General features: G+C 41.3%; 2 protein-coding genes across 2 annotated transcripts in view; both read left to right on the forward strand.

Annotated features, from left to right (window-relative positions):
* EPHX2 (epoxide hydrolase 2) overlaps positions 1-3,465 on the forward strand; it is a 90,684-nt gene extending 87,219 nt beyond the window's left edge. Inside the window, exons 12-13 of the mRNA XM_044659605.1 lie at positions 1,624-1,682; positions 2,650-3,465. Coding sequence (XP_044515540.1) covers positions 1,624-1,682; positions 2,650-2,728 — 138 coding nt within the window. The 3' untranslated portion in view covers positions 2,729-3,465. The remainder of the gene's footprint in view (positions 1-1,623; positions 1,683-2,649) is intronic.
* A 10,851-nt stretch (positions 3,466-14,316) lies between these two features.
* LOC123235009 (L-gulonolactone oxidase-like) overlaps positions 14,317-25,262 on the forward strand; it is a 49,615-nt gene continuing 38,669 nt past the window's right edge. Inside the window, exons 1-4 of the mRNA XM_044661031.1 lie at positions 14,317-14,396; positions 16,144-16,245; positions 18,141-18,266; positions 22,497-22,591. Coding sequence (XP_044516966.1) covers positions 14,391-14,396; positions 16,144-16,245; positions 18,141-18,266; positions 22,497-22,591 — 329 coding nt within the window. The 5' untranslated portion in view covers positions 14,317-14,390. The remainder of the gene's footprint in view (positions 14,397-16,143; positions 16,246-18,140; positions 18,267-22,496; positions 22,592-25,262) is intronic.

Raw genomic sequence — 25,262 nt, forward strand, 5'->3', positions numbered from 1 at the left:
CTTCCTTCCTTCCTTCCTTCCTTCCTTCCTTCCTTCCTTCCTTCCTTCCTTCCTTCCTTCCTTCCTTCCTTCCTCCTTTTGCAGAAGATGTTTCACACTGCTAGGACTTTACAAAGAAGGGGTTTATTGGGGGTGATTATCTGGGTTCCTTCCCAGATCAGATTTATGTAGCTCAGAATTTTCCATCCTCATTCATATCTTTTGTGTTCAGTGCTCACACTTCCTTTATCAAGTTTGAGACCAAATTGAGCCAAGTCATGCTTAAAGAGAAGCACATACAGATTTGTGGAAAGAGATTGTTGTCGTTCAGTTGTTTCAGTTGTGTCCAAGTTGTTGTGACCCTATTTTGGATTTTCTTGGCAAAGATACTAGAGCTCATTTTTCCAATGAGGAAACTGAGGCAAACAGGATTAAATGATTTGCCCAAGATCATATAGTTAGTAAGTGTCTGAAGCCAAATTTGAACTCAGGAAGATCAGTCTTCCAGACTCCAGGCCAGATGCTATATCTATTGAACCACCTAGCTGCCCAGTGAGAAGATATACATCCTTCCTAAAGACAGATGAGTGGAGGGAGGAGAGGGCATGCTCTTGAGGAGTGTGTAATTAGAATCTACTCCCCAGGACTTCATTCCCCAGTATCCCACTTTCCTTCTCACCTTACTTGCTGACATAGGGAGGATATAACTTTAGTGTAGCTTCACCTCTCACTCTCTCTTCCTGTGATCCATGGCTATGGAAGCTGGCTCTGGGCCAGGCAGGAGAATTTACTCACATGGTTTATTTATTTTTTTGTTAGATAATTAGGTTCTTATTCCTTCTACTTCAAGTGATTATTAATAAACTTTATAAATATAATACTTGGAGTTGTTGATTTAATTTAAATCTTACAGGAGGTAACATGTAGGAAGAAGGGCCACCTGGATCTGAGAGCCTAGAATAAGAGTTAGGACTTGTTATGGTGGATACACGGTCTATTTAATGGAAGGGTCAGTTAGGTGGCACAGCAGATAGGTGCTAGACCTGGAATTAAGAAGACCTGAGTTTAATATCCAGCCTCAGACATTTACTCGCTATATGACCCTGGACAAGTCACCTGACCTTGTTTGCCTGCATTTCTTCATCTGTAAAATGAGCTGGAGAAGGAAATGACAAACTACTCCAGTTTCTTTGAAAAAAAAAACAAAAAAAACAACCCAAATGGGGTCACAAAGACATGATTGAAAAATGACCAAATAGCAACCATCTGATGGCAGATGAATAAAGGCATACCTAGTAAAGAAAGGTAGGATCTGTGAGAAGAAATGTCAAATACTAATCTCACAGTGTATCCTAAACCAAATTAAAATATAATTGGGAAATGCTTAACAAAATAAATAAAAATACAACACAACATAGATAATATTAATTTGTGGTTTTCTAAGTGAATTTGTCACTGTGGATCTGTTTCTATTTGAGTTTAACACCTCTCATCTACAGAAACTAGAAAGGAATGTGTTTCCTTTCAAACTAACCTGCCCCTGCCTCTATTGCCTATCCCATAATAAGGAAGGCAGTTTTATGTCCAGATTTTACATTAAAAGATAAAATGGATTTCTCTCACCTTGATGGTTCTTTCTTACAGGTCCCCTACCTGAAAAAGGAACGTATTAAAAACTGTGGACACTGGACTCAATTGGAAAGGTAAGGAGATACTGAACAGCCCCTTAGGTGGGATTCCTGGAGAAGGAGAAAGAATGCTGTATTTGAAGTCAGCCACAGCAACCCCCACCCCCCAAAAGGGTTCAAACTCTAGCTTGGACCCTAAATAGCTAGCTGTGTGACCATAGAGAAGTCACTTTTTCCTCTTGAGTCTTCAACTTCTCTCACTGTAAAGGAAATGTTTGGACTAAGTGATCTCTGAGATACTTTCTAGTTCAGATATTCTCTGAAAATTGGGATAATATTATTTACATCACTTGGTGATTGAAGCCAAACTCAATCAACCAAATAATGGATCTCATGAACATACAGGGTCTCCCAAAAGCCATTAGATCTAAACAAAAAACACCGACACCAAGACTTTTCGGACACCCCATATAAAGAGCAGTTTGATCATTTTGATGAAGGCAGGATGTGTGCATCCCTGGTTTAAGGCAGGAATTTGTAGTTTAAATGGGGTTAGATGCCTAAGTTTCCTATTCTTCATTAAATTTAATTCCGTTTTTAATCATCTTTTAAAATTTTTAATATTGTATTTTTAACAATTACATGTAAAAATAATTTTAACCTTGGCTTTTATAATTTTGAGTTCCAAATTCTCGAGAAGATAAGCAACTTAATAAAAGTTATATATGTGTGGTCATTCAAAGCACATATTAGTCATGTTATGAAAGAAGACACAGACTAAAGAAAATCACGAAAAATAAAGTTTAAAAAAACACTAGGTTTCAATCCACATTCAGATTCCATCATTCTCTCTCTGGGGGTAGATAGAATTTTTCATCCTAAGTCCTTCAGAATTGTCTTGGTCTCTGTATTGCAGAGGTGGTATGAATTGTCTTGACTTGGTCTTATCTATACCCAACTCCTGACTTTACCATTTGCCCCAGATCCAAAGTGGAACAAATGGCACCAGCAGAATTCTTGACAGTCTTTGTTTTCCTTTCAGGCCAAGAGAAGTGAATCAGATACTCATTAAGTGGCTGAAAGATGTGACCAAGAATCCTTCAGTGGTCTCTATGCTATAATATGAAGTGTGTGTGTGGGGGGAGGGGGGTCCTTCTACTCTCTCATTACATATTAAATCTATCAAATGATCCACCTTCTTTAATATGGCATTAGGAGAGGTTGGTGTGATATGCCAGAAAGGCAGTTGAGTCTCCTCCTCTTGCTATAGCACACATCAGAAATTAGGATTTCAGGTATGGGAGGAAAAAAAAAAAGGGATGGGAGCAAACTCATGCATTATTAGTGTATTGGACATTCACATTTAATGAGCAAAGAAAGGTAGTTACTTAAATCACTTCCATTAACACTTTCTTCCTTATGATACTAATTAAAATTTAGGTGATAATTATTAAATAATAATAATTTAATTTTATAAGTCAGATTGGGAAAGAGTCATCTTTCATCCCCTGGCCCAGAAGTCAGAAAGTGCCAGATTCTAGTTCTGGCTTATTAACTGAATGACCTTGGGCAAATTATTCAACCTTTATGGATCTCATCCATCCAGTGAGAGACTTGGACTCAATGATCTCTCTTGGTCTCTTCTATCTCTAGAATAAATATTTCAAGGCAGAAAATTTTAAATGGGGTGAAATTTGTAAGATTAGGAAACCACTAAATAAGCAAGGTCTCCTGAGTAGTGTTGAGTTATAAAATCTGGGGGAGGTAAGGCTGGGGTTTCTACTTTGATTAAGTGTTTAATGATGTTGCCAACTAATTTGTTATCATGATCATTAAACATTATTATCATGTTATCATACAATGTTATCATGTTGTCATAAAATTTCTGAAAATATTTAAAGATTCAATGGCAATGAGTTTATTTATCTGCACATTTGACAATCATGACATCTCTCTTCTTGTTCCCAACTTCACCCTGGCCCCTCAACACGTTTAGCGAAAGATTTAACCTTTTCCATTGAAGGGATTGAGACCATTTAATAGGAACTCCTTTCCTCATAACACCTCTCTACCATCACTTGCTCTCTCCAGTAATAATAATAATAATAATAATAATAATAATAATAATTATTATTATTATTAATTAATTAATGATGCCAGTGGTGGTAACTAGCTAGCATTTATATAGTGTCTGCCAGGTGCACTTTGCAAATATTATCTCACTTGATCCTCACAGCAACCCTGGGTGCTATTATTATCTCCATTTGACAGTTGAGGAAATTGAGGCAGGGAAGTGACTTCCTAAGGTCACACAACTAGTGAATATCTGAAGCTGGATTTGAATTCAGCTCTTCCAGACCCCGTGCCTAGCACTTTGTCTAGCTGACTATTTACAGAATAGTTCTACTCTTCACTAAAGCTAATCTCTCTACCTGAACCCATGATCCCACTGAACCTTTCTTTACTTCCTCCAAGACCTTAACCCAGCAACCTTTTTTTTTTTATTATTAACCTTTCCTTTCATCTTGGAATTAATGCTGTGTATTGGTTCCAAGGCAGAAGAGCAGTGAGGGCTAGGCAATGGGAGTTGAATGACTTGCCCAGGGTCACACAGCTAGGAAGTGTCCAGCAACCTTTCATAAGCATCCTTCCTTCCTCCTCTTCTAGCTCCTCCCCATCTGCCTATAACTGCGTTCAGGTCTGCCCAATCCTAGATGCGCCTCCCTTTGGCCTTTCTAGCTCATCCAGCCACCATCCCACATCTCTCCTCCCTGACATTGCTCGATTGTTTTCGCAAAAGCCATCTCCATCTACTGCCCAGGAAGAACAGGATGCTTGGGCAAAGTCACGTCAACCCCGGTGCTTCAATTTTCTCACCAGCAAAGTGATACAGTTGGACTAGTTGGTTTCTGAGGTCCTATTCTGGGATTTTATGTCTAATTGTCAATGCCCAAATTAGTTTTGCTGGACTATACATCCTTGTAACAGCTTTTGCTTTTCTTGGTTTTTCAGTGGGAGGAGGTGAGGATAGGGGAGAATTTGAACCTGAAAATAAAATTGAATCCCTCAAAATTGCCTATAGGACAGTCGTAGGAAGGGCAGGTCCTTAAGAGGGACCATAATGGAGGCAGCCTGAGAGTATGGAACTGGAGGAACCCTAGAAGCGCAGGATCTCAGAGTTGAAAAAGACCTTACTTAGGAGGTTATCTAATCCAATCCCAATCTGAAGCAGAAAGTCCCCAGCGTGGACATGCCATTTAGTGGCTGAACAAATTACAGGTTGTAAATATAATGTAATTGTCTCATCCCACAAGAAATGAGGAATGTGATGGATTTGGAGAAATACAAACAGATTTGTAGGAGCTGGCTTACTGAGTAGAACCAGGAGAAGAATTTACTTCATGACTTCAAAAATAAAATGAAGGGAAATGGTTTTGAAAGTCCCCAGGATTCTGATCAAGGCTTCAATCCCAATCATGACTTCACGGGACTGAGGATGGAACACCCCAGTGAAAGATGGGGAGAAGATAGGGACTGAAGGGCCAGAATGAGACATACATTATTCAACTCAGTCACTGTATGCCTTGGTATTACTTTACTATCCACATTTGCTGCAAGAGAGGGCTGCTATTGGTTCAAGAGGAGGCAGGTTAATAGGTAGTGATAGAAATGAAAAAAGCATCAGTAAAATGTTTTTTTAATTCATAGAAAAAAACAGAAAGAAACAAATAAAGCAATATTCTTACTTTTTTATTCACACCCATACATATAAGCGCATATACAGCATATATTTGTATGCATTTCCTAGCACATGGTACTTAATTTTTTTCATTCATATATTCATAGATCTTTGAAAAAAACTTGTATAGGAAGTTCACAGTTTCTTACGCAATTCTCCTTCCTGTTTTTCATTGATTAAAATGTTTGTGTTTGGTAAAGGTGTTGACATTCACAATTAAAATGAAAAAAAAATTTTTAATGTAATTCAGCTCTCTTTTCCAAAGGGTTTCCACAGATGCTATAAGGACAGAGGAATAATTAAGAATGGGAACATTGGTGACCTCTGTTTTAGTTTCCAGTTGTCTTCAGAAATATCCAAGTGGTGGTGTTCAGTTGTTTCGGTCATGTCTGACTCTTTGTGATTCCTTTGGGAAGTTTTCTTGGCAAAGATACTGAGGTGGTTTGCCATTCCCGTCTCTACCTCATTTTACAGATGAGGAAACTGAGGCAAACATGGTTAATAGACTTGCCCAAGGTCACACAGCTAGTAAATGTCTGAGGCCAGATTTGAACTCAGGAAGATGAGTTTTCCTGACACTAAACCTGGTTCTCTATCCACTAAACCCCCAAGCTGCCCCATCTAACTACATCTTACCTTATGCAGTGTAAACTTTTTTAGAGGAGAAGCAACATACCCTAAGCCAGGAGGGGTAACCTTTTAAAAGTGATGCACCACTTTGTTTTTGCTTGGATTTAGAAACTCCATCTTAGGACCTTGTGATCCCTGATGCCCCACTAAAGTGCCTCACACTGAGACAACAAAAGTTTCCATCCTTCTCCCTCATTTCCTTTTTTTTAACCCTTAACATTTTGTCTTAGAATCATTACTGCATATTGACTTCAACGCAGAAGAGTGATAAGGGCTGGGCAGTGGGGGTTAAAGGACTTGTCCAGGATCACCTAGTTAGGAAGTGTCTGAGGCCAGATTTGAATTCCCATTTCTAGGTCTGCCACTCAATCCACTAAGCCTCCTTATCCACATTTTTAAGGCAAATCTTTCCACTTGTACTCTTGACCCCATTCCCTCTAGCGATCCTATTTCCTTTCTCACTCTAGACCCTCTTCCCATTCCTGCTTGGTAAGCGCCTCATCTGGCCTAGTGGGGGTCCCAGCCAGCTTCACTTTACTGCCCTGCCATGTTCCCAACCATCCCTTCACCAGGCTCAGACATAACTGCCTCCTGGTAACCTCCACCCTCTGTTCTTGTTACAGTTCTGAAACCACAGAGATAGGGAATAGGATTAGAGGTACCCAAGGAAGTAGGAAATGGGGTAGGGGTGTCCCTTTACCATTGGATGTCTGCACTTTCTCTATCTTAAAAGCCTTCCAGAATTGTCCAGAGCCCTAATTTTCCTAAGATCTCACAGCCTTGTATGAGAAATTGGTCTTGAACTCAGGGCTTCCTGACTGTTCCTGGTTTCCTGAGCAGATATTTCCTGACCAGATACTCCTGAGAAATCTGGAACCATAAAGAAACAATGCCATTACTACTAGAAAGGACCTGTCTGTCCATCCATTCCCTCGTGGCTCCACTCACCATTCCAGTAAATTTCCAAATGAAAACATCCTTCCCTGGACACCATAAAACTTCTTAAGGACAGAGTTACCTTTCTTTGTAAATTTATTGATTTATTTTTAAGCCTCTTACTTAGAATCAATACTATGTATTGTGTTGTGAAGCAGAAAGAGCCATAAGGGCTAGGCAGTTGGGGTTAAGTGACTTGCCCAGAGTCACACAGCTAGGAAGTGTCTGAGGTCAGATTTGAACCCAGGACCTCCCATTTCAGGCCTGGCTTTCTATCCACTTAGCCACCTTACTGTCCCTGCAAATATATTTATATTTCCAGTGTCTAACACAGTGCTTGGCACATTGTGAGCACATAATAAATGCTTCACTCATTCTAGGTTCTTAAATCACTGTTTCATCCTTCCACTGCCTGCTAACAAGCACCCTGCTACTTCCTGCCCTGATCTTCCAACTTCTAGCATTTCTATCTTGAGAAAATGCATTGCTTGCCCCTTCTGCTTCATTTGACATCCTGTTTCTTCCTTCATTTTGTGGCCAAATTTTCCAGCGAGTGTTCTCCACCTGCTGACTCCATTCCTTCATTCGTCACTCCCTCCTGAATTCTCTCTAAGATATGGTTCATAAATATTCATTGATTGGATTGGATTAAATTTTCTACCATTCTGCTGAAACTATAGGAGTCAAAGTCACCAGTGACCTCCTCGCCAAACTCTCTGGCCTTTTCCCAGACCTCTTTTTCCTTGATCTATTTTGGATTTCTTTTCATGTCTATCACTATGATCTCTGTTTAAAATTTCTTCCTCTGTTTTAGTGGTATGGTATTATCTTGTGATCCTGAAGGTTTTCTCACCCCTTGAATCATCCTTCTATCTCTGCCATGCCACAGAACAATACAATTTCACTGGTTCCACTCTTACATCTGTGTGGCTGACTGCAATCTCCTCTTACTTGCAGAAACTTGTTCAGCTAGTCAGCAAACATTTAAGTGCCTACTCCATGCTAGCCACTGTCCTAAGAGCTGAGGATAAAAAGTAAGCAAAAACAAAAGTTCTTGCCCTCAAGAAGCTCACAGTCCAATGGGGGTGACAAAAAGGAAACAACTACATACAATCAGAAGAGATACAAAATAAATTGGAAATATTGTGGGAAAATTGAGGGGATTAGGTCAGCAAGTAGATAGTTCTGGGAACTGAGTGGACCACACTGACTCTGTCTTGAAAGACAATCTGGAGCTAGCTTAGTTCTCTTTCTATTCCATTATGATCCTAATCCAAATTTCACCTTGTAAGAAAAGTTTATTCAATGGTAGGAATTGAGAAATGGTTTGGATCTTGCCCTGTGTGGCTCGAGATCTCCTACCTGTACCTGCTGTTTTGAGACCTTAGGTTACATTGACCAGAAAGGCAGTCCTAAGGCTGATATAAGGAGTTTTCTCACAAATATACATCTCAAGCAACCCATAAGTCTTTTTTGAAAACTGTGCCCATATGGATCAATCAACTATTGTTTCGCTGTTCCTTTGATTTCTCTCTTCCTGAATTCAGGGAAATGTACCTGTTTTCTCTCCTCCTCCCAACTTGGAAAGTCCCTAATCTTTCATCCAATTAGAAATCTGATTCCCTAATGTTATATTATTTCCTTTTAGTTAATTGGTCTTATTTGATTAATTGTTCTTAATGCATAAAAGTCTATCTGTTTCTCTCTGTATTCGGAATCCAGTCCTAAGGTGAAGAAGGGACTTGGTCCCGATTTGTTAAGCAGTTGCCATGCATTGCCTAATAAAAACAATATACTCAGCAGATTAAATATTTGTTTCCTCACTCATTTTGTCTTTTGCTCATTACAATATAGAGGAGACTTCTCACAGAAAACGGGCAGTTAAGTGGAGCAGTAGACAGATCTTGGGGCCTAGAGTCAGAAAAACTTTCTTTTTTTTTTTAATTTTAATTTAATTAAAAAAATTTTTTTCCATGGTTACATGATTCATGTTGTCTCCCTCCCCTTTTCTCCAACCCCCTCCCAGAGCTGACAAGCAATTCCACTGAGTTATACATGTATTATCACTCAAACCCTATTTCCATATTATTCATTTTTGTAATAGCATAATCTTCTAAAACCAAAACCCCCAATCATATATCCATATAAACAAGTGATAAATCCTATGTTTTCTTCTGTGTTTCTGTTCACACAGTTCTTTCTCTAGATGCAGATAGCATTCTTTCTCATAAGTCCCTCAGAATTGTCCTGGATCATTGTGTTGCTATTAGAAGCAAAGAAAAACTCTGAGTTCAAATATGGCCTCAGACACTTCCTAATTGTATGATCCTAGACAAGTCACTTTAACCCTATTTGCCTCAGTTTTCTTACCTGTAAAATGAGCTGAAAAAGGAAATGGCAAACCATTCCAGTATCTCTGCCAAGAGAACCCCAAATGGGATCACAAAGAGTTGGACATCACTAAACAACAACAGTAGATGAGATTTTAGCTTGGACTTGAAAGAATCCAGAAGGCAAAGATGAGGAGGAAGAACATTTCAGGAATAGGGGACAACCAGTGGAAAATCCCTAGAATTCAGGCCTACAGAGGGGAAGTACTGGATTCAAATCTAGTCTCAAAGACTTCCTGGCTTTGTGACCCTGACTAAGTCACTTAACCCCAGTTTCCTAGTCCTTAACGTTCTTCTGTCTTGGAACAAATATCTAGTATTGATTCAAAGACAGAAAGTAAGGGTTTAAAGGGGTGAAAAATGAAAGTAAGAAAAAAAATCTCTGGAATCAAGAGAATGTCTTTGAGATGATCAACTGTAAAACTGGTGTTCCCAAAGCGCAGGTATGATCATGTTGCTAGTCTGCTGAAGGAGTTCCACTGGTTCCTTATCTCCTCTAGAATCAAAGGCACACTCCTCTGTTTGGTGCTGGAATCTCTTCACATTCTGGCTCCTGGCCATCCTTCTAGGCTAACTTCACATTATCACTCCCTTCCACAGTCCCCTTATATTCTCCATACATGACACTCCCAGATATACAGAATGACTAATGGGCAACCTTTCTCCTCCTCTCAGCTCCACTTCTTGGTATCCCCTCAGAGCTTAACACCAGAGACCTTTCCTGATTGCCCCTCTTGTGCAGGCTCCCATTCCTACCACCAAAATGACTGTGAATGGATTTTATAGAGAGGGCACTTTGTGCATATTGTTCCCTCTTACTATTAGAATATAAGATTGGGACAGCTAGGTGGCTCAATGGATAGAGAACCAGACTCAGGGAGAGGAGGTCCTGGGTTCAAATTTGGCCTCAGACACTTCCTTGCTGTGTGACCCTGGGCAAGTCACTTACCCTCAATTGCCTAGCCATTATTGCTCTTTTGCCTTGGAACTGATAATCAGTACAGATTCTAAGAGAAAAGGTAAGATTTTAGAATACATGTATAAGTTCTTCAAGGATACTCTTTTCATTTTTGTCTTTAGATCCCCAAGATCTAGCATTGTGCCTGCCACAAAGCACACATTGCTTAAGAAATGTTTGTTAAATTGAATTAAATTCACATATACACCTATGTTTACATGCTCCCTGGTACTCTGTCTTTGATGCTACCATTTGACTCATTCATGATGTTTCCACCTTTGAACTGGAGCTAATCACTAACAGTGGCCTTGACCAACGGCAGGGTCACAGGCCAGGAGAAGATAGTAGAATTCCTCACTGACTGAAGTCAGGATTGACTGGTCACCCTCTGCACTGGCCCTCATTGTACCTGCCTGACAGAACACAGAATGCCGGCTCTCTCATCAGAACAGGAGCCAGAATAAAAGCCAAACAGTGGCCAAAACAAGAGCTCCCAATAAAAATAGAGAAAATGCTCATAATTCTTCAGTAGCCTCTTCTTCCTTGTGAAACATGAAGGCCACATCTAAGCCAATTCCTCCCAACACAACCTCTCCCCAAATGCCCCTAGCCTAGAGGCTTCTATCGCAGTCTGGAGGCAATGTTTCCCCCCAATAAGCAGGATAAACTTGGCCCCTTTGTGTCTCTCTCCAAACAGGAATGCTTGTGTATATCATGTCTGACAAACTTTGAAAATGAAAAATTTAAGAGTTTTTCTTCTACGTCTTAATCAAATGAAACTACCAAAAAAAAAAAATGAATTGGACTTACTCTTAATAATGCAAAGAGGAATCAATGACTCAGGTAAACTTATACAAATCCTGAATGGAAAGTGCTAGATTCGGAATCAGAAGACCCGAGTTCAAATTTTGGCCGGGCAGGACTGAACAACAAACAAAAATCCCTTTGGTGCCTGCAGAAAGGATGAATTGGAGTAGAGAGAGAGACCGACTGGAAGGCTGTCGCATCAGAATTGGTAAAGAGATGAAGAGAACTGGACTAGGGTGGTGGATGTGAGCAAGGATGGTGGGAGAAGTCCCAATACAAGTGAGACTGTACACACAGAATCAAGATGTAGAATGTGACTGGGTGAGGAGGTGAATGCAAGTGAGGAATGGAGGAGAACTCCAAGGTTGTGACTCACAGGGTGATGATGCTCTCCCATAGTAGCTATATGGAAATTCATGAGTGAATGTCATGGGAATGACGGGGGGGTTCTCTTTTGGCCATCAATGGGAGATCTACTCTGAAATGTCCAATAAGCAGTTACTATGGTGAGACTGGAGCTGGGAAAGAAATGAGATATTTAGGAATTACTACCATACCTGTATTATTCTGCCTGTACGTAGTACATAGTACTCAGATTCTGCAACATGAAGTCAACAAAATTTTTGTTCTTATTTATGGGAAGAAATGATTAGGATAATAAGGGTCAGCTGGGAAGTACTCTAGCTAGGTAGAGTGCTGAGCCTGGAGTCAGGAAAACCAGAGTTCAAATCTGATCTCAGATATTTACTAGCTATGTGACCCTGGGCAAGTCATTGTTTGCCTCAGGCTCCTTATCTGCAAAATGAACTGGAGAAGGATATGGCAAACCATTTCAGTATTTATGCCAAGAAAACTCAAAATGGGATTATGGCTGAAAAATGATTGAAAGGCAATAGGATGTTAAGAGTTTAGATTTAGAGTTGAGAGGGACCCTAGTAGTCATCTTGTTCAGTTCCTATATTTTATAGATGAAAAAAACGAGATGCAGGGAGCTTAATCCCAATGTTCATAGAGGGATCAACTATCAAGTCCTTTATTTGGCATTTAAAGCTCTTCAGAAGCTGATCTTTTCCAATACTTTACACCCCTCCATTCACTCTACAACTCTATTTTTCTACCTGTATTTCCTCATACAACCATAAAGCATAATGTAAAGATGAGCTATTATTATTGTTACTAGCTTGCCATGCAGCTTTTCACATTTAAGAAATAATCATTCATAACAATAATAAAAGTAAGCATTTAATAAATACTTCTGGACTGGTTATCTGAGATCTCTGCTCTGGAGAAGTCTAAGAGAGTTGCCTCAGTTCATAAAATGTGTGCAAATTTGCCCATGATCCACAGCTGGGATCAATAAAAAAAGGCAGGACTTGAACACAGAGCTTCTTGGTTCCAAGTCTGGCTCTCTATCTTTAATACCACCATGGCTCTTGGAAGGGTAATGCTTATTTCACAGGTTAATGATGTTTATGGAAATCAAAATTTTAATTACTGGCTCTTCCCTATCCATAGTCATACCCCCCCAAACTCTCATACTTACTGTAATTATTATGATGAACATTATTTTTTCACATCCAAAGCAAAATTTTAGGTTTTTTTTTTTTTCATTATTAGTGCTTCAGAGTGTCAGAGAAACATAAATGTAGACAGTTTTATCAGTTCCACTGATAATTACTCTTTAAAAGGCAAAGGGCTGGGGCTGGGCTCTCCTAATCTACTCATTCATAAGGAGGAGATATTCTTAAATTTCCTTCCTCCTAAATGGGAAGAGCCTGAGCCTGGAGTTGTAGTCAAGAAAATGACTAACAGCTCAATGTAATCTCAAGGGATTAAGACCCTTCCCAAAAGGAATGCCAGTGGATGAGGCCAGATCAGATGGAAGATGAAGTCTGGTACCAATCTTGGAGTCTTTGGCCAAAAGGAGAGAGATTGGGTAATAGCAGGGGAGGAAAACCTCAGCCATCAGCCAAGTAGTAGAACTTGTCCTCTGGCAGGATGGGCTAGACCTGTTTTTCAGAACTCCAGACACAAACTCCAATCCTAGGAGTTTTGGAGATCAGACATCCCATAGTTCAAACTCTGAAACACGTTTGTGTCATGGTGGGAACAACACCACTGTGGGAGACACGAAAAGGCTTAGATTTGGGTGTTGGACTAGGGATTTGGAGCCAAATTCAAACCCTGCCTCACACACTCACTGTGTGACCTTGGACAAATTTCTTAGCCTCAGTTTTCTCATCTGCAATATGGGAACGATAATAATATAGCAACTACCTCACAGGATTGTTCAAATTGTATCAAATTATATTGAATGAAATAACTTTGTAAACCATAAAAGGATATATAAGTGCTAGTTACTCTCAGTATAGTAGTAATAGTAGTAGTAGTGAAGGGGGTAATAGTAGTAATGGTGCTGGTAATGGTGGTGGTGGTGGTGGTGGTAGTAGTAGTGGCATTGGTAGTAGTAGTAATCCTGACCACCCCTACCTGGCTCTGACACTTGAGACAAGTCATTTCCCCTCTCTGGGCTTCATTTTCCCCATCTATCAAATGAAAGGGTTGAACTATATCTGCGGCTCCTCACCTGGACCCATTGAGCAGACCAACTGAAGCTAGTTTTCTCCCTCTCCAAAGACTATTTTAAATGCATAAAGCATAATGTGTATAGTAGAGGATTCCCAATTCCACAGGTAGCAAATGGAATTGAAATGATAATTGGTGTTGTCAAGGTCAGGATGCTGGGATTTGGGGTACCAGCTGATCTGGGCAAAAGTATCATCACAACTACAAGTGCTACACTTCTTACCAGTGTGATCTTAGACAAGTCACCCTCCCTGGACCTCAGTTTCCTCGCGTGTGATATTAGGGGTGATATTAGAAGCGCAGCCTCCAGGCTTACCCTGGAGAAGATGTCCATTTAGCATGACCCTCTACCTCCCCGTCTTCCACAATACTTTCTTCCAAAGCTGGCTTTGGGAATTGGGAGAAGTGATTTGTAAAGGCCCTACAGAAGGTCAATTCTATGATCTTGTGGCCTCTGCACCAGTTCCCCTCCCCCAAATCCCAGTGTCCGGAGGAAATAGTTGGAAGAGCAGCCAGTAAGCTCACCTCCCTAGATGGGAAAGGAGTCGGTTACATATTACCCAGCCCCAAATCCCTGAGGGCTGATTCAGCAGCTGAGGAGGGGCTCTTAAAACCCTGGAGGCAGCTCCTGGCTTCTCTTTTTCTGAAAAATCACCTTCCCATCAGGATCTCTGCCCAGACCTCTCTCATTTCCAGAGGGCTATCGAAGCTGACCAGGAGCCACTGGAGAACTGGATATGATGGTAGGAAATTTCTCATGATGGGATTGGCATAGCCTTGTTACTGAAATCTCACTCAAGTCTGGGATCTTCCAAGGACTTGGAGAAGTGGAGCCAAGGGTGCTGGGCACCAGGGGTGTGGACAGGGGGTGCATTCAAAGGCCTGAGGACTTGCTCTTTCTGTACATACTGGAATGTTCAGATGCTGCTTTTAGAACAGAAGGATGCTGGGGCAGCATCTTGGTGGATTGAAAGCTAGGCTTGAAGACAGTTCAAGATCTGAGTTCAAATGTGATCTCAGACTCATCCTAGCCGTGTGACCCTGGGCAAGTCACTTAACCCCCAATGCCTAGCCCTTACTGCTCTTCTGGATAAGGGTTAAAAAACGGGGGTGGGGGGGTGGGGGTGGCAGAAGACCAGAAGGACGCAATTCCTTCATGGGGTACTTTGATTTCTGATATGGACCTGTGTCTACTCCAATAGTGATAATTATGGAATAGGGACTAGATCTATGACTTCATTGGTATAGAGAACTCTCAGATCAAGAAACTTCTACCCATGCTGGCCAGCACCTTCTCTGCCTCCTAAAGTCTTTGAGAGTTGCCTAGAGCTTTGGTGTCAAACTCAAAAGGAAACCTGGGTCACTAAACCTTAACTAAGGATCCCTGCTAGCTTCATATTGACTTAGAAAACCACACATTAACATTATCTATATCCTATTGCATTCTGTGTATTTTGTTAAATATTTCCCAAGGCTGTGCATTTGACAAATCTGGTTTAGGGAACTAAGGGGTTAGTGACTTGCCCAGGAGCACTGCAGCCCGAATGCTTCAGAGCTGAAACCTGTCTCCAGGTCTTTCTAGCTTTGAGGGCAGCTCTCTGTCCTCAACTCTGTCTCTTAATAATCATAGCTAACTTGTCCATTAAGGATTTCACAACATTTGATGTACCCGTTTTGATCTCATTTGATTAGGACGAGCATTAGCTTCGGAAGCAGAGGATCCAGGTTTGAATCCTGCCTCTGATAGTAAATGCCTAACATCTTCCAAAATTCTCTAAGACTCCCAAATCCATGCTTTTCTTTCCACACCACCTTGCTAACTGCATCCTTAATATATTCCCTTCTCCTTTTTCCATCCATGAACTCTGACAGAAGATACTTTTCCCTCTCCTCGATAATGGGGAACCCTTGACTGGTTGTAAATCCTCCCTAATCTGACTATCTTCAGGCAGAGCTGAGTTTAGGGAACCATCTTTTGGAGAGTCAGCCTGGCCTGGAAAGGACTTTATATCTGGCTTCCTAAAGAGAGTCCTTAGAAGAAATCTTTGCTCTCTTCCACTTGGCTGCTGCTGTGGTTAACCGTTATCTCCTCTGCCTGTGTTTTATGGTAAAGCGGAGAGAGTGTTAGATTTGGAGTCAGGACCTGGGTCCAGATCCTCCTTCTCTCACTACCTGGGTGACTTTGGGTGACTTTAGGCAACTGGTGCTCAGTTTCTTCACTTGGTAAATGAGGAGATTGGACCAAATGACATTCAAGTTCCCTTCCAGCTCCAAAGCATTGATCATATGAAGTGTAAAATGGAAATGACATCCCTATGCTCTTGTCTGTCTTTCAGGGTAGGGCTGGAGAGTCAAGATGGTGAGCTAGGGTGGGGGAAAACAAGTTTAAGGATGGGTCAGGATCATTTCTGGAAGCCAAAGATGGTTTCTTGGAGAGTTCTAGGTCCCAACATCTAGGTGGTTTTTCATCTCACTTTATTCACAACTCAGGTCCATGGCCAGAAAGGGTTCAAGTTCCAGAACTGGGCAAAGACCTATGGCTGCTACCCTGAGATGTACTTTCAGCCCACATGTGTGGAGGAGGTCCGACAGGTAAGTGGCTGTGCCAACAATGGGAGGGCTATCCTAAGTCTCTGGCTCTGACTCTATCCATAGGGAAGCAGCATGGTACAATGGAAAGAATATTGGCTCTGGGTTCCAATCCTGAATCTGACACTTACTACCAATACAATATGACCTTGGACAGATCACTTATTCTGCCTGAGACAATTTTCTCTTCTGTAAAATGAGGGGATTGGAATAATGTCCCTAATATCTAGAAGACCTAATATTATGATAGTATGATCAGCAACTTTACCCCACACAATTCTCCCTATAGCAGAGACCCAAGAAATTGCCTCTCCTGATCCCAGAAAAGCCCAAAATTTCATGGCAGGCCATTGATGGAAAATAGCTAGTAGGACTGCCTTGGTGAGCCACAACAATTTTTGCATTTCTTCCTGCCTGAATACTCAAGGGTAGAATTTCCTTTATGGGGACTCCCTAACTTAAGACTATAGATGATCCTCTGTATCTAAGGATAGTCAGTTCTGCTTTTGAAAGTGTGGATTTGTTCCAATCCGGTGCATATATTAGGAAATAATTTGAGCATCACCTGAATTTTGAGTTTGCTTATGCTTAATTTCCTCCTTGAGAAACATCAAGAATGCAGAAAGCTGCCCAGCTGAACTGAGCCTTGCAGTATTTCAAAGTCATATGACTCAAACATCTACTCATTACTCAGTTTACTTTGTGTGTTAGTCTTTAAGGTTGTGCTTTGCTATTCTTTTTTATAATAATACTCAGTGTCCTAAACATGTCTCTGTACTATATTTATTGTATAGGTATCTTTTGGTACAGGTGGAGCTATGGGTAGAGAAAGGCTGGACTCTACCCATGCATTCCACTCCCTACCACTACCTCAGAGTCTTAGAATTGCCCAGACAGATCAGTAACCTGTCACAGTTTATTGTCTCATTTAGGTATCTCTTAACCATTTAACTTGTATAAAAGAGTGCTGTCATTTTTGTTATTTTTATATCTTTTTTAGTGATTAACTGATATATTTTTGAGTATTTGTAGCCTAATCTAATTTTTTCCATAAGCCTTGTAGTTTTTAGTTGCTCAGTTTTGCATAGACCTGTGTTGGTGAACCTATGGCATGTGTGCCAGAGGGGACTGCTCCCTTCCCCCTCTCCACACAAGCCTGAGGACATTTTTTTACATCACCCACCCCTCTCCCCAGCAGCCCAACGGGAATGCTTCCTCCCTCCCCAGTCTGGGGTAAGGCGAGGCTCTCATACAGCCTGAGGGTGCATTTTGGGCACTCAGTCTCTAAAAGGTTTGCCATCACTGGCAGAGAGTAATGATTTTTAGGGCACATGTCAACTTATAGCAGAACTGACTATAGTTAAGTCCAAAGGGATTACCTTTCTCAGTTACAAAACTGATAGTGTCAGAAGAAAGATTGTAACACTAAGTCTAATATTCTATGCATTATGCCAGGTCACCTTTATTTCTTTCCAGCCCCACTCCATCTCTTCTCTCAAATCCCTCATCACTTCCACATTTCTTTATTTCTTCTTTTTCCATATTTAGCTTTATTTTGATTTTCCAAACTTCTATCATTACCTCCTTCTAGGAGAAGCCTTGAGATAGAGGGAGGGAGGGAAGGAAGGAAGGAAGGAAGGAAAGAAGGAAGAAAGGAAAGAAAGAAGGAAGGAGGGGAGAAAGAAAGAAAGAAAAAAAGAAAGAAAGAAAGAAAGAAAGAAAGAAAGAAAGAAAGAAAGAAAGAAAGAAAGAAAAAGAAAGAAAAAGGAAGGAAGGAAGGAAGGAAGGAAGGAAGGAAGGAAGGAAGGAAGGAAGGAAGGAAGGAAGAAAAAAGAGATGTAGGGGAGGGAGAGAGGGAAGAAAAGTCAGTCCTAAGCCAAATCTTGATTTCTCTACAGGTATTGGACCTAGCCAGGCAACAAAACAAACGTGTGAAGGCAGTTGGGGGAGGCCATTCACCCTCAGATATTGCCTGTACTGATGGTTTCATGATCCACATGGGAAAGATGAACCGGATCCTCAAGGTAACCCAATAAGCCATTAGCTTTCTAAACCTCTGAGACTCACACATGTAACAGCCCCTGCTTTCTATCCCAAAGAGTTGATGCTGAGGTCAAAAACTCTGAGGAGGAGGTAGAGGTGGGAAACCAGTACCAGTACCCCTCTCACAGTAAAGATTCCTTTACACTCATAAGTCGGTGTCTCTAAGCTTTTTCACAGTGAGAGTGCGTGCTAAGTCTTCTCTTATTATGAGTTCTTTGCTAAATAAAACAGCTCTGATTCAGGAATATAGCCTTACCTTACTTTAGAGTTCATTTAGTCCAACTGCCTCATTTTACAGATGAGGACAGTGAGGCTACAGAGTCCACAGAGCTTGTTAATGGCAGAACCAGGACCAGAAGCGAGGTCTCCTGGGCACTCAGCCTACTGCTTTAGTCATTTCACCCTGGCTGCCATGAAGGATTCTTAAAGAGACCTTCTGATTGTAATTTTTTGGCAGAAATAGCCTTGAACTAGTTCTTTTAAGCCACATGTACACTTCCTTAACAGCCTCTAAGAAAGAACACTGAATCTGAAGTCAGAAGACTTGGGTGCTAATCCCACCTCTGCCCCTTACTCGTGTATCATTCATCAGTAAAACAGCCTTTATTAAGACTATATGAACATGGAAATAGGTATCAAGTGATAACACTTGTACAACCCAGTGGAATTGCTTGTTGGTATAGAGTGGAGAGGGAAGGGAAAGAAAATGAATCATGTAAACATAGGAAAATATTTACAAATTAAAATTAAAAAATAAAAAAAGACTATATGCCTGCGAGATTCATATTGCAGAGAGGGGTTCAACCTGCAGAGAGGGATTCAGGCTACAGCACCCCCCCCCCTTCAACTCTGAGAGAGGGGGCAGTTAAAGGCAGTTGGAGCCCTAGGATAGGAAGGCAGGTCACTCAGCTTGCTGGGTCTGGAGTCCTGGGTTGATCTTGGGGCTTGGGGCTTGAATCTGGGCAGAGCCATTTAGTTCCTAACTGCCAAGCTGCTTGACTTTGGTTAGACATTCATCAACATCTCAATCTACCTTAGTTTAGTTATTTTGATATAGAAGAAGAATATTTATAGGGTTAGAGAGCAGATCAGCTATTCAAGTTACCTTACCCTCTTTGGGGGAAGGGGCTATTTTGACTTAGCTGTTTAGGGGATTTCCTGACCTTATCTATCCTTATCCATCCCCCATCCTTCCCAATCCCACCTATCATTAAGCCTGTCATCAACTGGGAACAGTGCCTAGATATATATTTTGGGGATATACTCACAGCCTCCTCAAGCTGAGTTCCTCCTACTTTGTAACCCAGAAGTAAATCCTAACCTCTGTGCCTGTGAGCTTCAAAGACATCAAGCTTCTCCAATACAATCCTGTGAGGGAATAATTCAGAGAAAGTTATCATCTTTAGGAGTTTAGTCTTTCATAACCTGTCTGGGCCCAGAAAATATCTAGTCAGGGGGGCAGCTGGGTAGCTCAGTGGATTGAGAGTCAGGCTTAGAGATGGGAGGTCCTAGGTTCAAATCCAGCCTCAGACACTTCCCAGCTGTGTGTCCCTGGGCAAGTCACTTGACCCCATTGCCCACCCTTACCACTCTTCCACCTAGGAGCCAATACACAGAAGTTAAGGGTTAAAAAAAAAATCTAGTCAGGTTGTCCACCATACTCATATTGTAACTGACTTTCCAACTGCCTAGTGGGAGGGGGGGAAGTGAAGGAGCACTATCACAAGATCCAGCCCCTCCCTTTCTGCCAAGCCTGTTTGTGGGTGGGTCCCTCCATTGACCAAAGGATTAGGGAGATTCCATTGCTACGGACCCCAGTCATCTTACAGATTCCCAAATACAATAATGCCTGGCATTGTGATAAGTGCTGAGATAAAAAGAAAGTCAAAAGATAGTCCTTGCCCTCTAGGAGCTTGTAGTCTCCTGGGGGAGATCACATGCAAACCATTAAGCCCAAACAAGTTATTTACCAAGTAAATTGGAGATAATCAACCTAGAGAGGATACTAGCATTATGGGTGGAACTGGAAAAGATTTGATCTTCTTATAGAAGGCAGGACTTTTACTGAGACTTGAAGGAAGCCAAGGAAGCCAGGAGATAGTAATGAGGCAGAAGAACAATCCAGAGAGAAGGGATAGCCTGTGAAAATGTTCAGTCAAAAGAGAGAATGTATGTTGGGTTTGAGGAACAGCAAGGAGATCAGTGCCACTAGTTTGAAGGATATGAAAAGTGGAAACAAGATGTAAGAGGACTGGAAAGGTAGGCCCTGGGAAAAGCCAATTCCCTTTCTGGAGTATCTGTTGACTCATTGGTAAAACAAGAAGGTTCCAAAGATTCATTTAAGGGGCTATTGAAGGTGCCATTCTTATCTAAATGCATTTGTTACCATTCAGGTTTGGTGGTGGTAGCCTCTCACTGAAAATTCCATCAAGAAATCAACCATGAATTGTTTCTGCATGTAATTGGGGGGAAAAAAGAAGTCAGTCATGGAAGTAATTAAGGATGACTAAATTAACAGAATTATACTAATTGGTTTTCCTGAAGTACCAGCTAGAGTATCCAGTAACCCCTTTTTCCTGTACAGCTTTTCTCCTTGTTCTTTATTAATTAGAATTGAGTCTAGTTTATGTAGAAGACAAAAGGAGTTCAGAGTTCTAGTGTAGTGATGGTGAACCTTTTAGAAATTCGAGTGCCCAAACTATACTCTCATACCCATGTGAGCCCCATGCCTTACCCCAGATTGGGGAGGGAGGAAGCACTCCCATTGGGCTACTGGGCAGAGGGGTAGGTGATAAGAGAAATGTCCTCAGGCACAGTGGAGAGGGGCAAGGGAGCAGCCCCCTCTGGCATGCTCTGGCATATATGCCATAGGTTCACCAACATGGTTCTAGTGAGACTGACGACCCTCTGCAGCTATAAGTCTCATTGGGTCAGTGACTTGACAGCTGCCCAAAGAAACCTGGACACACAAGATAATGGGTTCCATTACCTAGGAATATCAATGTAATAAGCCCTGCTTGGATTGGGAGTCAGAAGACCCAGAATCTAATACTGCCCCTGACATTAATTGGCTGCATGACTGTGGGCATGCTATTTAATTGCTCCAAGTCCCTGTTCCCATATTAGATGCTCTCTGTGGCCACTTCTTTCTCTTATCCTTTCTAAACCTTTCCACTTGGGTACACTTAACCCTTCATTTCCCAGGGGAGAGTTAGTTAGACTGAAGCCATTCTCACCACAAATGCAACCTGCATCAGAGAAGAACCATAGAATTATAAAACTAGAACTGGAAGAGACCTCAGAGGCCATCAAGATGAGAATACAATCCTCTCATTGGGGAAACTGAGGCTTTAGAGACTTAGTGTCTTAGCCAGAGTCACACACCTAGAACACAGGCTGGATTTGAACTCAGGTCTTTTTTACTCCAAAGCCAGTACTCTGTCTCTCTCCAATTATAACTCTTATCAACTTAGCTTCTTAGAATCCTTATCTTTCTTTAAAATCAACTCATCTGACTTCTTTAAGTCTCTCCTGATTCCATAGTGGATAGTGTTCTTTCTTCAATTAAAATTACACTTATGTATGTACTTGTTTTCCCCCAAAAAAGAGAAATTCTTTGAAGTCAAGAATTTATTCCAGATGCCTAAAACAGGGCCTCATATATAGTGAGTACTTGATATTGGCTGAAATTGGGCGGCTCTATTTCTGAAGGGCCTTTTTATCCTACCTGGGACCTGAGAGGGCCCTGGAAGTTCCCACAGAGGGAAAGAGAATATATAAAATACCAAGAACCTAGATGTCCTTAGCAAGTTCTACCAGGGCAGGTGGTATCTCTACCAAACATGGGGAACACAGATATGGAAGTCCTGTACCTCAGTGTTAGAAGAGCAGCTTAGTCTTTTACAGTCTGGGCATCCTCTGGTGACCTGATGAGATATTGCAGCCTTTTGGAAGGCAATTTTACACATAAACTTGATAAGAATCTATCACTGAACAATGTCACCTAGTGACCTAGAGATACTATATTTCTTTGCTGGAAAATTATGCCTGCTTAAAAACAAAAGCTCAAGAACTTCTGAAAACAAAACAAACAAACAAGAAAACCCAACTGCCTTTGCCTTCTAGAAGAAAAGATAGTTTGGTGGCCATGACTGGCCAGGGCTTCTCTGGAAAGTAGAGTGGCTCTCCAATCCAGTTCTGTTCCCTTGCAGGTAGACAAGGAGAAACGTCAGGTCACAGTGGAAGCTGGCATCCTCCTAATGGACCTGAACATGGAGTTGAGCAAGCATGACCTGGCACTTTCCAAGTAAGCAAAACCTTTCTATCTTAGTAGGGACCCCTGAACTCAAGAGGGGGGACTGATTTCCTGGTTCTCTCATTTCCAAGTCATAGCATCATAGATTTTTAGAGTTGGGAGGGACTTCAGAAGTCATCAGATCTTGAGAACCAAGTCTAGAGATGAGATGTTCTGGGTTCACATCTGATCTCTGACACTTCCTAGATATGAGACCCTGGGCAGGTCACTTAACTCCCATTGCTCAGCCCTTACCACTCTTCTGCCTTGGAATGAATACACAATATTGATTCTAAGATGGAAAGTAAGGGTCTAAAAAAGAAAGTCATCTGATCAACTCTTTCATTTTATAGCTAAGGAAACTGAAGCCCACAGAGGTTAATTGATTTGAAGGCAGGATCTATTTCTCTTTGACTTTCCTTTGGCTGGACCAGTGATTCCCAAAGTGGGCACCACCGCCCCCTGGTGGGTGCTGCAGTGATCCAGGAAGGTGGTGATGGCCACGCTTTTTTTGAATTACATTCTATTCTGAGTTCAATAAATAGTTTCATAATTTCCCGTAGGCCAAAAAAGTTTGGGAACCACTGGGCTAGACAAATAGGGTTAAGTGACTTACTTAGGGTCACATAGGAAGTATCTGAGATCAGATTTGAACCCAAGTCCTTCTGACTTAATCTGCTCTTTCCACCAAGCCACCTAGCTTCCCCTATAGAGTATGATCTTACTAAGTATTTACTCAATTGCCCAAAGTCACATAGATAAATGAGTGTTACAACTGGGATTTGACAATATAATCCAGCTTATTCTCTTCAACTCTTTCATGCTATCCAATTGGACCCTTGGGTTTTTGGAAAGAGCAAAGGAGAACTTTTTCTACAGTCTTCATCATGGTGAGGCAGTTGACTCTGGAGCCTCAAAAACTGTATCAACTGAGCATAATCTGTGATGAGTCCTACTCACTTGCCAAGGCTCTGAATTTGGACCTAAAGACCAGTTATACTTGTGTTAGGAGAGCCAACCTAGGTACAGTTACAGATGTTTGTCAGTCATATCTGGCTCATCATGACCCCATTTGGAGTTTTTTTTTGGCAAAGATCCTGGAGTAGTTTGCCATCTCCTTCTCCAGCTCATTTTACAGATGAAGAAACTGAGGTAAAAAGATTACATGACTTGCCCAAGATCACACAGCTAGGAAGTGTCTGAAGTCAGATTTGAATTGAGTCTTCCTGACTCTAGTCCTGACACTACTGTACCATCTGTGATGATAATGGTGACGATGAGGGGTTTGGACCACAACAGCCCATGAAGATCATCAACGAAGGCATGGAAGGAGGATTGTATCGAGCATCCTTTAGGAGACAGTGATAACAAGAGTTAATTTGTACATGGCACTTTAAGAGTTATAAAGAGGTCTACTCACAATGGTCCTATTTGATAGGAAATAGAAGCATTATCATCTCCATTTTACAGATAAGGAAACTGAGACTCAGAAAGGTTTGTAGGATCATAAGATTTTAAGATCAAAGATTTAGAACTAAACAGAGCCTTAGAGACCATCTAGTCCAACCTCCTCATTTACACAGAACTCAAGTTATAAGTTATAGAGCTGGGATTTGAACCCTAGTTTTTGGGAACTCCAAATATGGTCCACTTTCCAGTGACTTTCCCATAATTACATAGCTAGAGAATATGGGACAGTGGGAAAGAGTCAGGAGACCTAACTTCAGACCTCAGTCTTGCTACTGGTGTGATCTTGAGCCTTAGTTTCATCATGTGTAAAAAAAAATTAATTATCTATTAATAGGAGATGGCCTTGAGATCACTTTCAGCTATAGACCTACACCCCTCTAAGTGGCAGATGTAGACCTGGCATCTTCTGCTTCCTCTCTTTCCAAGCCGCTCACACTGGTGACATTTTAGTTCTTTGAAATATTGGCATGTAAACTAGCAAGCCATGTGTTCTGCCTGGAAGAGCCTAAAAAAAAATGAGATTATAAACTGGAGAGGCTTAGATGGTAAAGCTTAATGTTTTGCTTTTCCCTAAATATTTCATTTTGATGGGGGCCAAAATTAAGTCAAAGGAATGAATCTCTACTGGTGGAATTTTAGGTTTCAGTTGGGAGAATTCTTTTGGTTTCTGTGGTCCTGAAAGCATTCTGGATTGATAGCTGTCTGTTCTGTCAATGCATCAAGGTCAGGGCTCTGCTCAGTGGCTCTCGGTGATCATTAACTCTCCATGGATGTGGCTGCCCCAAGAGGGAGAGAGGGACCTTCTGCTGAGTTCTTCTTATCTTGGTAGGAGCTTTGCACACCAGAGCCTGTGACTAATGGGGACAGGAAGAAATTTGTTCTTATTAATTACGAACATTAATTTCTGGAGCATTAGAATTTCTCTCACACTGTTCATGATAAGACTGTGGTCATGGTCTCTATCCTAAGGGAACACACAGTCCCTTCTGTACTCTTAAAAGCAACCTTGCTCCCATCTACTGAGTTCCCCTGCAGCATGGACCACTGGTCCTGAGGTAGCTTAGGGGTGGGGTGGAGGTTAACGTGATAAACAATAGACCTGTGCTCAAATCTTACTTCCAACATTCACTAGCTCTATGACCTTGAGAAATTCACTTAACCTGGAGTCTTAGTTATCCTTATCTGCAAAATGGGAATAGTAGTACTCACCCCT

The sequence above is a fragment of the Gracilinanus agilis genome, chromosome 2 (assembly GCF_016433145.1).
Source record: "Gracilinanus agilis isolate LMUSP501 chromosome 2, AgileGrace, whole genome shotgun sequence".
In the NCBI taxonomy this organism is placed as follows: Eukaryota; Metazoa; Chordata; class Mammalia; order Didelphimorphia; family Didelphidae; genus Gracilinanus; species Gracilinanus agilis.